Source organism: Syngnathus acus, chromosome 11, assembly GCF_901709675.1.
Source record: "Syngnathus acus chromosome 11, fSynAcu1.2, whole genome shotgun sequence".
Classification (NCBI taxonomy): Eukaryota; Metazoa; Chordata; class Actinopteri; order Syngnathiformes; family Syngnathidae; genus Syngnathus; species Syngnathus acus.
In genome coordinates, this window is record NC_051096.1 from 8,587,097 (window position 1) to 8,600,889 (window position 13,793).

The window sequence follows — 13,793 nt, forward strand, 5'->3', positions numbered from 1 at the left end:
CATCCGGCTGGCTAATAATATCCCTCTCATTTTCATACTCACCGAAACTCCCTCGAAAGAGCTGGTGTTGAGGGCACGGTAGATTTCGGCCGTTACGTCTCGGTTGTTGTAATTGAAATCTTCCAGGCGCCGACCTTTGGCCTTCAGAGGTCCCACCGTCTTGTTGAGCGCCAGCGCCAGAGCCCACACGGCGTCGTAAGCCAGGGGAGCTTCTTGAAAGCCGCCCGTCTCCTCGGAGTTTTTGCCCCCCAGCTTTGACATCAGCTGCTCAAGAAATTCCTGGGAGGTCTAGAAAGAAAAAGCAAGACAGGTTGATGTGCACGATATACATCGTAGAATCATAAGAAGAAGAAGAACAACAACAACAAGGAGAGCAAAAGGACGCAAGGCTCGCATCTTTTAGAGTATTGATTATTCATTCACACGCAGCCTTTAAGAAACCGGATGATTCACCCAAAAGTCAGTGGTCCAAAAGTCATGAATAATGACTGCTGTTATGGCTCTCTCTCGGATCCAGCGAAGAGCAGCGCCTCCCTCCCTCCCTCCTTCCCTCCCTTCTCAAAGCCTTTGAAATCGACACTCTTGAATCATTTATACCATCCTTCTCTGCGTTCCAGTTTCACGTTTGGACAAAAAAAAAAAAAAAAAAAAAAAAAATGAAACGCATTCCTGCAATTTTTACCGAGGCGCGGGAACAGAGCTCAAGCACGTTACAATAGATGAGGCGCCTTTCGGCCCACTCGGTCGGTGCCCGTTGCAATTTCTTTTTTTCTATTATGCACAAGACACCAACCAGCGGGGCAGAAATCCATCTGTCCAAATTGTAGAACGGCAAAGCGGGGGGGGGGGCGCTAATACTTTTGGTCGGGTCGGCCCATTTGCCGCTGTGATGATGTCGTTACGCTACACCAGAAGAAAATGCGCCATGCAGCTGGAGATGTAATGATCCGTACGCCATCTTTGCATCCTCATAGGAAGGTGTGGATTTTTTCTCTCTCTCGCTCTCTCTCGAGATGTTGTCGTCTGTCTCACTTGGTCGCACACTACAGTAGTACAACGCAACCGTATTACTCCATGCGTTTGACAATCAAGTCATGGGTCAGCGGAAAATTCCAAAAGTCTTCGATGGATTTACAAATTGCAATCGATTCAGGTGTGAAATTCCCACTAGCTCTTGCGATACCACCAACCAACCAAAAAAAAGCAAGCCTTCATTTGAGGGAGGAGAGAAACTTGCCAGACATGCCAGATGGTTGCTAGTTTCACAAATCCATCGGAGAAAGTACAAGTGGCGCTTGGAAGATAGCAGACACTATCGAAGCATGTTGAATGTCTGACCATTGTATATGAGCATCATTTAGTAGACACCATTTGAGCAATATTCAGTGGCTAGATTATGCACCTCTCTTCACATCTCACCAGGTTGGAAGCTCCTCGTACGGTCTCCGGGTTGAGCATGACAATCTCAGTGGTCACGTGACCTTCCACGGCTTCTGTCATTTGCTCCACCGTGCAGTTGACGGCCGGATCGTTGATTTTAAACCAGTTGTCGGAGTACCAGCCGATGAGGAACCACACGTATTTCTTCCCGTACAGCTTCTCCTTGTAAACCTGACCATGGGACGCATGAGCAACAACTGTCATATTAAGATTGATCATGATTGGGGGCTGAAAGACAAGGCAGGGAGTAGTTTTAGGTCCTCTTAGTTCAGTCAAGTAGGAAGGCCTGTTTTTGTGTGAATTGACTCATGTGATGGAACTTTGACTCCAACTCCTCCTCTCAGAAGAGAGAAACATTCATAACCCAGAATATCATTTCATATTAGCTGGGTCACTTTGACCTCGGAGGAGTTTGGAGATAATGAGAGTTTGGACGTGAGAGGAGAATTTATGTGCTGTGTGGTCCTTTTTTTTTTTTTTATTGCTCCCAAATGTCAAGCACTGATAAGGTACTTTAATATATCATTTCAGAACATGATTACATTTTAGGAAGGTTTTACACATACGACCATTGCATACTATTCCGATGTTGGGCTACTTCCAGTGGGTCGTATAAAAATCGAGTTGCTTGGAGGACCAGCGCATCATTTAAGATGTGAAAATAAATCTCTCCTTCTCACTGTCTTTAAACACCCAATCAACTTTTGAAACATTCTCTTTCTTTTTGACGGCAAGCTCCCACGGCCGGCCGATAAATATCAGGAAGAGCAAAAGAAAAAAATGACCTCGCAAAAGACCTTCCTGGCTTCGGTTTCATAGAAGAGGCCAACAATGATTCGGGCATCCTGACGCTTGAAAGAGGGAGAAAGAAAAGAAAAGAAAAGAAAAGAAAAGAAAAGAAAAGAGAGTCAGTCGCTCAGCCACCCACGCCACGCGGCTGCACATGAAAAGAACGCAACAGGCCTCACAGTGTGGACGGACGGATTTGCTGAACCGCGACTTTCTCTCCCCTGGCGATATTAGTGCTGTTGCCATGGTTTCCATTCCAACAACCAATTAATCCTGCACATTTAATCGAGGCCAGCGTTTGTGGCAAGGTCATTCTTAAGAGAGTGTGAGCCAGCGAGCGAGCCACCGAGCCAGCCAGCCAGCCAGCCAGCCAGCGTGTGCACACATGCAAGCAAGGCCAGGAAGGAAGGAAGGAAGGAAGGAAGGAAGGAAGAAATTTGAATATCCCAATCAAAGTTGCAATAAGAAATTGAGTGAGGCTAATAATATAATTGTGGGTTTGGAATGACATGCATACGATAAATTGCTTCTTCTGATTAGCAAAAGGAGATTATTTAAGGGGCAAAATTCCGTGACTAGCGTACGTCTTATCTGACAAATGTTGGAATGATAAACAAATGACTCCTGAGGTTGTGCTCCTCTGAGGCCAGGTTCTGTGGGGATTTTGGACAACCAACGGAGGGAGTCTGGCTCACAATGTTTGATTCCACAGCTGTTAGACGGGGTTGAGGTCGGGGCTCGGAGCGGGCCGCTCAAGTCGGGAGGCGCGTATTCGATTTAACCTTGCTTTGTGCAACCTGCTGAATTACAAAATTCAATTCTCCAAACTGACTATTAAAATGATAATGAGCTCTAATTATTGATGCCTATGAATCAAAGTGTGTTGAAATGATCCTGTCGTGCTGACCAAAAAAAACCCTCCCTCCCTCCCTGTCTAAAATGGGCCCACATTTGGGAGAGTGTACGTATCACCACGTGTATGGGCTCCAGCCAATATTTGCTTCCGGCGCTGACACATAACGGGGAGCTTAAGCTAACCACAAAAGACGCACCCACAAGCTGTATAGAGGCTGGTGCACATTCACTCATCTAAAGCTGCCTGCCTGGCGTTCTCATCGTTGATGCAAGCAGAGCGCATGAGACAGCCTGTACGTGCAGGAACATATTATTTTTGGACTCAGCTGCGCTAGATAGAAAAACACTTGTGTGTGTGATTCTCAGCACAAGTGGCGGCAAGTCTGAAAAATGGCAAATTAGCCAGAGATCTCAATTTCAGTAAATAGAGCAAATGTAAAGGAAGATGCCTCCACATTTGAAATTGTAGCAAATGAAAGCTAATTGCAAATGGAGACCGAATGGATCGCGGCCGTCTGTAAATGGCAGCAAGCGGCTGCAGCATCAAAGAAGTCAATGTGCTTGGGAATTTGAGGCACCTTCAGGTTTTTGACAGCCACGGCGGGGTCAGTGAGGAAACTCTGCCGAACGCTGATTTCAATGGCAGCCTCCTTCACCCTCTCTTCCAGATCATCCAGGGTCTGGCAAAGGCACGGCGCAATGGAAGAGTCAGACACAAAAGGGAGGCCACAGAAAGCAATCGAAGAAAGAAAGAAAGAAATGAGAAGATGAGCGGCTTGTTTACACCGTGGCGGTTCAGCTAGGAGACAGATAAGGGGAGGTGACAAATAAGGAGCGCTGAGCAAATGGGAAATGAGAAAGAAAGAATGAAAGAAAGGAAGAAAAACAAAACAAAACAAGCCATGTCCTTTTCAAAGTCACCTTGCAACCACACCACCATAAATAAGCCTCCTTCCTCTCTCTTCATTCTTTGTTGGATACACCTGCGCGTGCGTCACTGCTTTTTATTGCATGCTTCAACACAACACAACACAAAGCTCCATCGCTCACCGATGTAAAAACTTCTGTGGTCTGCTGAATGGTGGCAATCTTGGTCCACTTCCACTTCTGGAAGAGCTGCACTCGAGTGGGGTTGTGCAAGGTGGCCGACGGATGAGTGCGAAAGAACGTAGGAAAGCGCTGACGATTGGACAGAGCTGGAGAACTGGACCCGTACGATAACTGAGAGGCAAGAAGAAGAAGACGATTCTCAACCAATGAAGGGAAATCAGGCACAACAATAATACAAAAGAGGAATTGTTAGTCACGCTGCATCTGAACGGCTATTTTAGTTTCCCAAACCAAAGAATTTGATCCAAATGTTTTTGTCAGAGGACATCTCGGCCTTTCTTAATGACATCATCTTTATCTGCACCTCTTGGATAGTAGAAAGCGTCGCTACGTTAACAGCCAGACACGTTGCTATGGGAAATGTCAGCTTTGAAGCCCCTGGCCAGCCACTTGAAGCTTCCCTCTGTGAGTTTACACATTCTCTGGAAGCTTTGTAGAGTTGCTATGGATTTGGCGGCGGCGTTGTCATCGTCCTCCTCCTCCCTCCCTCCCTCCCTCCCTCCCTGCTGGCCCATAGATAGGATGAAGAATGTCGTTAAACTAACCGCAGGTGGGAATACGAGTGTGACTAGTGTTTCGGCGCCGTGAATAAATATCCAGTTGAAGTGAGCCAGCTTTTCACGGAAAGGATCCCAACCTCCTCCGAGCCCGGCGTGCACAATAGTAGACAATATACGGGGCGGCGAGCGGGCGAGCGAGCGAGCGAGCGAGCGAGCGAGCGAGCGCGCCGCCGACGCGTTCATATAAATAGCCAGCTGAGCGACTGCATGAAAAATGCACAAGTGTACCTTTCAAGGCAAGCAGAAGACAATGACATCATTGTTAGGCAAATCTGGGTGGAGTAGGCTTTTTTTTTTCTCCTCCATGCAGTAAGTATAATGAGCAAAGTGCAGTAAGTGATGATGTGGTTAAAGTGTTTCGAGGGGGTTGTAATGCTTCAGAGTATTTCGATTGCGTGCTTGACTTTATTTACAGCAGGCTGTAAGTTGCATGAGCCCAGCCTTTCAAAACCAGCCAAGGAAGAAAGAAAAGGACATTGCTTTTTTGTAATGTGCACTTTGTCGACTGGACACTAGCAATGCTTTTCTTCTCTTTTTTGCAGATACTCCAATTTGCCAGTCTTACCACGATAAGGTTCCACATGCGAGCGGCCTCAGCCACCAGCGTGGACACTGAGCTGCAGCCGGGCATCAGTACCATCTTGATGGGTTCTGTGTACAGAAGGTCATAAAGGAGCTTGGTGGCTTCTCCGGGATCGCACTGTTGACACACACAAATAGTACGGCTAGCGGTCAATACGCAAGGCACAAGCAGTAGACATTGACTTTCAGGATAGACGAATGGTTTGGATCACATTGAAGTGACTTAACTGTTACTCAATAGACATAGCAACACGTCAGCTCTCATGTGAAGGTAGCCCACATGCATCGGCAAGAAAGCGAGGTGAGCCATGTTTCGAGGTCATCTGACAGGCAGAGGTCATCAGCCGGCCGGCCGGAAAAACATTTACCTAGCAGTCAAGTTCCATTACCTGGAGTCACACATCCAAATGGTATGCCTGGCTTTCCATTTACAACTTGTAGTCAATGAAAAATCAATAAGCAATTTAAGTGATAATGCTAATGGCATATTAATCACGTCTCCAAGTGCAAAGCACACACAGGGTTGGTTGGCTTGCTTGCTTGCTTAGCCCTTCAATCATTATTTGCTCCATTATCATGATTTCATATCACTGCATGGAAAAAATAAAGTACCTCAGTGAAAAAAAAAACACCATTGTGTCATGTATGCATGACAAATGTGTTAGTTTCAGTGTTGATGTTTGCTTTTATGGATCTTGGGATGGCCATCATTATTAGATGTGTCCACTAAGGGATGAGTTCTTTTTTGTTGAAAAGAAATCCATCATGTTATTTTGTTTTTGATTCAAAATCACAATGACAAATCTTTTCAGCGGCCAAGCTCAAATTGGATGATTTGATTTCCCCGCAGTGGACTACCCGATATCGCGTCTGTCACGATGGAGGCAGGACGAGACACGGCGTCGGTACACGTGCAAATCATATTGGTGGAAATGTATTAATGAAATTCTAATCACCCAGATGCGGCATATTAATCACTCCGGCCGGGTTGATTCAAGAGCGCTCCCTGGACACCTGATGTGAGCTGCTGGGCTGGGATGGGATGGGATATTGCATTGGCAAATATGCAGCTGCCTTGTACCTTTGACAGTTTTCTCAATGAATCATTATTTACTTTCATTTTCTGTAATAAGACATCAGGTGAACCCTGCCATATAGCTCTTCTATATTCATCAAGCAATAGTACAAGAGCAACAATCCAAAGCAGGCTGGTAGGCCGGCCGGCCGGCCGCCATGCTCAACTCATTAATTTGGCTGAGTGATAATCACAAATATGCAGCGCGCTGGCTGGCTGGCTGGCTGGCTGGCTGGCTGGATGGATGGATGGCTGGCTGGATGGCTGGCTGGCTGGATGGCTGGATGGATGGCTGGATGGCTGGCTGGATGGCTGGCTGGCTCACTCTTCCAAACGGCGGAATGAGAAGAGAAGGGAAAATCCTGCCATCATTGCGTGGAACATTTAACCTTGGCTGGCTGTGACCCAATCCATTTCAACAGCATGGAATCCTCACAACGCTCGCTTCACCTTGAGTCGATCGTCATGGCGACGGCCAATCGGAGCCCGTTGGGTCAAGTCACGTTATCCATCCCACTTCCGCTGGCTGGGGTTTGATGGGTTTTGGGTTCTTTCAAGCCAGTTTAATGGCGAATGGAACAAGCTGTTGTCTCCCACCGTTTTGAATGTCACGATTGAAGGATTAGCCTGTCAATCAGTCAAAGCCCTTGCGCCAACCCAGTTAGTGATTAACCCCCGGCCGGCACCGTGGTGACTCCGGGGAAATCACTGGCACCGGCACTGGCACCGGCCCATTTAAATTGGATGCTATAGGTTCCACATGCAAGCCCAGCCACGCATGGCTTCCTTCACCTTTGGGACCTGCCCTCTTACTTCAGCACCCAAGCACAGGACATTGAATCAGCCTTTGTTGCTGAATGGCTGGCAACGGTCAGGCAGAGGGAGGGAGGGAGGGAGGGAGCGAAGGCGCTATTTCTTCGATGAACCTCAGCGTCACTTTCCGGCCGAAAATCAAGTGTCACTCATCTTCTGCTCTTGTTTATCCTGCTGCTGTGCGCGCGTGCGGTCTTGATTCAGTCGGAGAGCCAAAATAGTGTTTGTTGGAAGTCAAGTTGCCAAGGTTACTGTTGTCATGCCAATTCCCATCCAATGCCACCCAACAGCCTCCTCGCTTCGCCTCTGGCGTTTGAAATGGGGACAAAGCACTGCGATACTTTTGAGAGCACCCAGCAGCACGTCACAGCGCATCTCCCCGTGCCTTTGTGTCATTCCCAAATTTTTTTAGAGGGGACAAAATAACGCTGCGTCTTTTAGCAGGGCATCCTGATTGGGAATATACGAGCTCAGCAATCGGAAAATAACTAGGCCAAGATTAGGGCATGACAAAAGCTTCGTGCACTGATGAGATTAGCGAAACTTTTGGCTGCTCTTGATCCCAAATATACAAAGTCATCAGTGGAAGTAATGTTCTGGGACAAGGCCATTAATCTTCATTGCTGAACAACATGAGAAAAAAAGATAACTGGAGGAGGAATATTTTGTCTGCCAATTTGAATAACGACGCAACTGAAATCATCAACGATTCTTTTACAGTGTTGTTGACGTTGTCGGACACCGGGAAATAAAATGTGTACCGGTGTGAAAGTCAAATGTTTGCAGCAAAAACAAATTCATTTTCCTCTCAATCCCTAATTGTATTGATTTGTCTCGAATGCCATAAGGGCAACAAAGCTGTGTGACAATAAAGGGGTTGAGAAAGCTGAGTGGAGCATGCGTGCCTCAACTACTCCAGAGAGTGTACATCCATCAAGTGGATACGCTTCTTAGACTGACTGCGCCAGCTACTGGAGTTCCAATTTGGGTAGCCTCATCATACTTCAGCCAGCCCATTCTGGCTAGCTCATGGAATATTAGAAATGCCTCAAGAACACAATCTTAGAATGTGATTCAAAAATACAAATCCTTCCAACCGTATTTGCCATGACCCAGCTATGGTGAATATAGATTGTCAATAACACCATTGAAATACTAGTGGACTTTGTAAAAAGAATCTGCTGGAAAGAGAGAGAGAGTTACTCACCATGCTGTCGTAATGAATCAACTCCAGCTCGTAGTCGGGAAGAATATCGGCCCTCTGGTTGACCAGAGCCAAGGCCATCTTAGCGGCGGGGAGGCAGGCTTGCCCTCCGGGCCAGCCTCCGCTCATTGGGAAGAGCGCGCCGATGTATAGCTTCTTCTTGCCCGGAGCTGGATGGGGGCACAACAACAGGAGCACAGCCAGGGTCAGGCACCGGCCGGGGGCGGAGCCGCTTTGCCGGAGCCCAGCCATGCTATCGGAGCTCCTCCAGCCAACTTGATCGGACCGCAACGCCGGAGCCGTGTCTCGTGGGAGTAGGCCGGAAAAATGAATTTCATTTGCCCTTGGGAACGACCTGGCATTTGCACTGCTCGCTGACACTTTTGTTTTATTTTGGAGAGAGAACCAGAGACGCCATTTGGCCAAAATGCATCATAAGTTCACCACCAGGATGGAAAGTTCATTCAAACGGTGGGAAATTCCAGAGCAGAGCAAAGCAGAGCAGAGCAGAGCAGAGCAGAGCAGAGCAGAGCAGAGCAGAGCAGGACAGAACACTTCCAACTTGGATATGAAGTCAGCTGGCTATCAAGCTTCTGAAACGTTCACGTTTAACAGTCAGTGTTGGAAAATCGGGTGAACGCAATCCATCGTGGAGAAAGAAGGCTGAAAGAGTCAGATCCGCTGGGCTCGCCTCGGCATCGGTTCATCAGCCCGCCTACATTCTCCGCTTTGTGCTCCAAAGGCGCGTTACGACACACGTTGGCTCGGGAGGGAGGGAGGGAGCGCCCGCCGCAGCACGCCGGCCGGCCGGCCGGCATCATCTATTCGGAGGACTCGCTCGCGCAAAGGTGGCCAAATGGAAAAGTATCCCAGAAGATGAACGGGAGAGAGAGGAGAACGGACAAGAGGTGCGCAGAGCAGCGCAGCGCAGCGCAGCTCAACGTGTCCGACTGAGGTTTGACTGCAGCAGCAGCAGCAGCAGCAGCAGCTGCCCGCCCGCCCGCCGCGTGTGGGAGCGCGTGAGAGGGGAGGAAGAAGAGGAGGAGGGAGGGGGAGAGAGAGAGAGAGAGAGAGAGAAAGAAGAGGAGGAGGAGGGATGTTCTCTCTGTTTCACAAAGCACTTTGAATTTGCAATCCCATAACACAGCCCTGCTCGTTTATCTTAAGCTTCCTGCCCTCAGCGCCAAAAAGACTCACACACTTTCAACCCAATTGCATGAAATGCTCCTCATGGTCATCCAGAAGGAAATAGGGTTCATTCATATTTGTCATGTGACTACAGATGGGCCGTGATTGAATTCATTGGAGTCGGACTTGTTGCATCCCTCTCTCCTCTCCTCTCCTCTCCTCTCCTCTCCTCTCCTCTCCTCTCCTCTCCTCTCCTCTCCTCCTCGCCAGTCCCGTAAAGGCAAAATGAAGTGGCAAAAGCTTAGTGACTTTTCATAGAAAATAGGTTGGAGGAAAAGCCTAAGAGCATGTTGAAATCCTAAAATATCTCCATGCATATGTAGCCAGTGGAAAAGAATGGCATTTTAAACCATACCTGGGGGTACAGTCACCTTCAAAAAAGAAATATGTGCTTCTGCACCAGGATTTCCTGTTTTTTTATGTCAAATAAATGTTGGAGGCTATTTCAAAGACGCAGTGCCATTTTATTAATATAAGCACCTGGGTAGCTGCTCTCCACTGGCACTAGCTAGTGTGGCCTGCCTGATGTTTCTTTCCATTCATCACACTTGGCCAGTAGCTTATATAAGAAGACAAAAGCATTTGAACGAAGAAATATCTACTGTGATCATGAACTAATGAGAAGGGAAAATCTCCACACACACACAAATCAAGTCAGCTTCAGCCTCAGCCTCAGCCTCAGCCTCAGCCTCAGCCTCAGCCTCAGCCTCAGCCTCAGCCTCAGCCTCAGCCTCAGCCTCAGCCTCAGCCTCAGCCTCGGCGTTGACAGCGAGCGCACAGAGAAAAAAAGAAAACAATTCAAGCAAGTGCAAGAAGGCTGTTGCCGCTGAAACTCCCAGGTAAGCAAGCGCAGCAATGGAACAAAGCTTTTCAAGTGCTTTCATCTGCACAAGCAAAGTGACACGTGCAAACTTCACACAGGAAATGCTGTGAGGATAGGAAATCCAATTCTGAATCTGCTGCACCACACCATTACAAAGAACAGTTAGGAAATGAACACCTACGGCATCTTGTTCATCTTGACGAATCATTTGTCCCAATTGGTTGAGTGCAATTGGATGCTCATCCTTTGGACGTGAGCAGATGGAAGGCTTTGAGAGTGTTCACTGTCGGTCGGTCGGTCGGTGGTGCACACATGATATGAGATGATAATATGCATTGAAAGGCAAAAGCTGAAGTAGTGCATTGCGTTGGCCTTGTAGCGCTACTTGCTGCACAGAAGAAGCACTTTTCACCACCTTGCCGCCTGTGCATGACATCTGTTTGAGGATCACAGAAGAAGAGGGACATTGTCTTGGTAGGACTCCAGAAGCTGGGGGCTACATCTGATATTCATGGGCTTTGTGCTCTGTGTGACAATGATGTGAGAGAAACCGCTAGCGGCCTGCTTTAATCGAGAGCGCCACGGACAGCGTTAATGTGCCGCGCTTGTCAGAAAGAGCCCACCTCGGCTGCACAAATCTGTTCATTTACTACTACGCCGCTGCTGCTGCAAGGGCACAAGCGCTGAGAAGAATTGACATAAGCTATGCTGGCATGGAGCAAGTACGTATTTGAGCTTTTCGACCAGCCCAAAGAATTCTTCAAAAAACAAAATCATCATCATCATCAAACCACGCCTGAGCAGAATGAAGCATCTTGGAAATAACAAGACGGATCCTGATTTACGCTCAGTACTCCCTATAACAAGCTCGCTGTTCTTTGTGTTTGAATGGCACGGCTTTGCTAGACAGGACTTGACCGGCTGCATGGCTGCCTGCCTGCCTGCATGGCTGCCTGCCTGCATGGCTGCCTGCCTGCATGGCTGCCTGCCTGCATGGCTGCCTGCCTGCCTGCATGGCTGCCTGCCTGCCTGCATGGCTGCCTGCCTGCATGGCTGCCTGCCTGCATGGCTGCCTGCCTGCATGGCTGCCTGCCTGCCTGCCTGCATGGCTGCCTGCCTGCCTGCCTGCCTGCCTGCATGGCTACCTGCATGGCTGCCTGCCTGCATGGCTGCCTGCCTGCATGGCTGCCCGGCTGGCCGGCTGCCCGGCTGCATGGCTGCAAAGCCCTCAATCGATTGGATTGCACGGGTTGCCAGGTCACACGGGCCAGATTGTTGGGCTGCGTTGCGTGGGTTTGCTGGATGACTGCAGTGCGGCACAATGGGCTCAACGCCATGCCAAGATCCCCGCGGGCCGGCGGATGAGATGCTGTGAGCGACTACGGCGGAGCTCTCCAAAACACAATCGAGGCCGTTAGAAGCTGGCTTGAAATGCGACTTGAGCGTTTTCGGATCTTCAAAGAATGAGATTTGGACTTGTCCTTTTTCCTCGTGCCCTCTCTCCGGGCTTGGCTTCACTTGACACGTGCTCATTCTGCTCTATTTCACTCCTCGAGTCTCATTTGGCCCCCTCACCTACGTATCTCCTCCACTTTGCCTTGCAGCGTCTCTCCTCATCGTCCAAAGGGCTGACTTGTGAACAAAGTAATAATGTTAATGTTATCTGCAGTGCGTCCGTCCATCAAACAATTTCTAATCTCCTTGGCTGTCTGCGGGCATGCCGCTGCCGCTGCTGCTATTTCTGGCGCTCCTATTTATCATGATTACGGTGACTGTGATGTCGCTGAAGCGATCGGGCTTTTTTTTTTTCGACATCAAATGGAAAGGCCGTCTTTTGCAGGTGACCATATTAGGCAAGCAAAAAAAAAAAGAAATAAGCAACTAATTCATCAGGAACGTTTTTCAAAATGGATCTGAAACAGTGTTTGAAAAAGCTATTGTTGGTTCTCGTGGATACGTTTGTGCTCAACTTATTGATAAATCAAGGCTTGGTAGGGCTCGGCTGAGACATCCATCTTCCTCCTCCCTCCCACGCACGCACGCACGCACGCACGGCAAATTACAAGGAGCCAAGAACAATGGCTTGTGGCCAGAAATAGCAGTCATGCATAACATGACTCAATTCATAGAAAAAGTCCACTGATGACAAACCTGGCCTGACTGAGTTGGGATTTCAGCCCTCACCACTGCCACACGCTTGGAGAGAAAAAATAGGACCAACTAACTAACCCCTACCCAAGAGCTATAATAGTCAATGTCTGACAAGTCACGTGCAGGTAAAACAGGTCACTCGGGTTGGACGTTGTTACGCATCGAATGATTGCTTTGCCATAAGTCTCGGACCTTTAATGGGCTCGTAAGAAAGGGTTTCCATGCTTTATTTTTGACACCCGATTTATTGAGCGTGTTAGCGGAAAACAAATCAATGGCTCCGATAACTTGGATGACATGAGCGCAAAGGTTCTTGTGGCCGGCTGCACATCTTAAATATGCTTGATGGGAGATGTTTTCCTTACAGCCACCACGCTCGCTCGCTCGCATTAAGGAAGGCAAGCGTCTAAATAATACAATTATTATACATCAATATTAAACGCAGTTAAGTGGCAACAAGCCAGGCATATTTTTCTTCGATTATCTTTACTGCCACGCTGAGTTCATTGCAGAATGCATCTCATTTGATTGTAATGCCATTTGAACAATATTCAAAGCGAATAGGACAGCCATGAAATGGCCACATCACAAGATGATGCTTGAGCTAACGTGACTCCCGTCGCTACAGTGTGTCTACTACTAATAATTCACCAACTCCAACTTGTTCTGGGCACCTTGGTGCAATTGTCCATCATTCTGACGGGACCATCGAGTAGAGATAGAACAACATCACATACATTGGAGTTGCGCCTTGAAAGCATTTCTTTCTTCACGTCCAAGCAACCAAGGGAGATTGCAATAGTGCGGCAGGATTTATAGGCAAGCAAGCGCTGGAGGCACGAAAGGCAGAAAAGTCTCCAAACAAGCATGGCTTGCTGATCAATAAGCGTTCTTTTTGACCAACTGGCCTGTCTCAACAAAGGCTTCGTCATCATCCGTCACCCGTGGGCACGGGGTAACATCAACCACCGCCAGCCAGAGCCTCTGTTTCCGCCTCTGCTAAACGGCACAAACTCCAGCCTTCCGCAAACTTGCCATTGATAGTCGGCATCCATTCGACTCCATTATTTCCCCTCAGGCTCCTTAACTCGCCCGCCCACTGCATTGCAATCAAGATAAACTGACTAAAATGTATTATCATTGTGAGTCGGGCCAATAAACCTGTTTTCATCAACCAACTGCTCATGAAAGTCAACTCATCTT

General features: G+C 48.2%; 1 protein-coding gene across 5 annotated transcripts in view; it reads right to left on the minus strand.

Annotated features, from left to right (window-relative positions):
- Positions 1 to 13,793, minus strand: part of gabbr1b (gamma-aminobutyric acid (GABA) B receptor, 1b) — a 33,161-nt gene that overhangs the window by 9,544 nt on the left and 9,824 nt on the right. For 3 of the 5 annotated variants that reach the window (XM_037263598.1, XM_037263596.1, XM_037263599.1), the window contains 7 exons: positions 8,432 to 8,598; positions 5,320 to 5,454; positions 4,135 to 4,305; positions 3,663 to 3,764; positions 2,226 to 2,291; positions 1,420 to 1,611; positions 43 to 288 (listed from right to left, as the gene is read on the minus strand). In XM_037263598.1, coding sequence (XP_037119493.1) covers positions 43 to 288; positions 1,420 to 1,611; positions 2,226 to 2,291; positions 3,663 to 3,764; positions 4,135 to 4,305; positions 5,320 to 5,454; positions 8,432 to 8,598 — 1,079 coding nt within the window. The remainder of the gene's footprint in view (positions 1 to 42; positions 289 to 1,419; positions 1,612 to 2,225; positions 2,292 to 3,662; positions 3,765 to 4,134; positions 4,306 to 5,319; positions 5,455 to 8,431; positions 8,599 to 13,793) is intronic. The other 2 variants (XM_037263600.1, XM_037263597.1) reach the window with 2 other exon arrangements.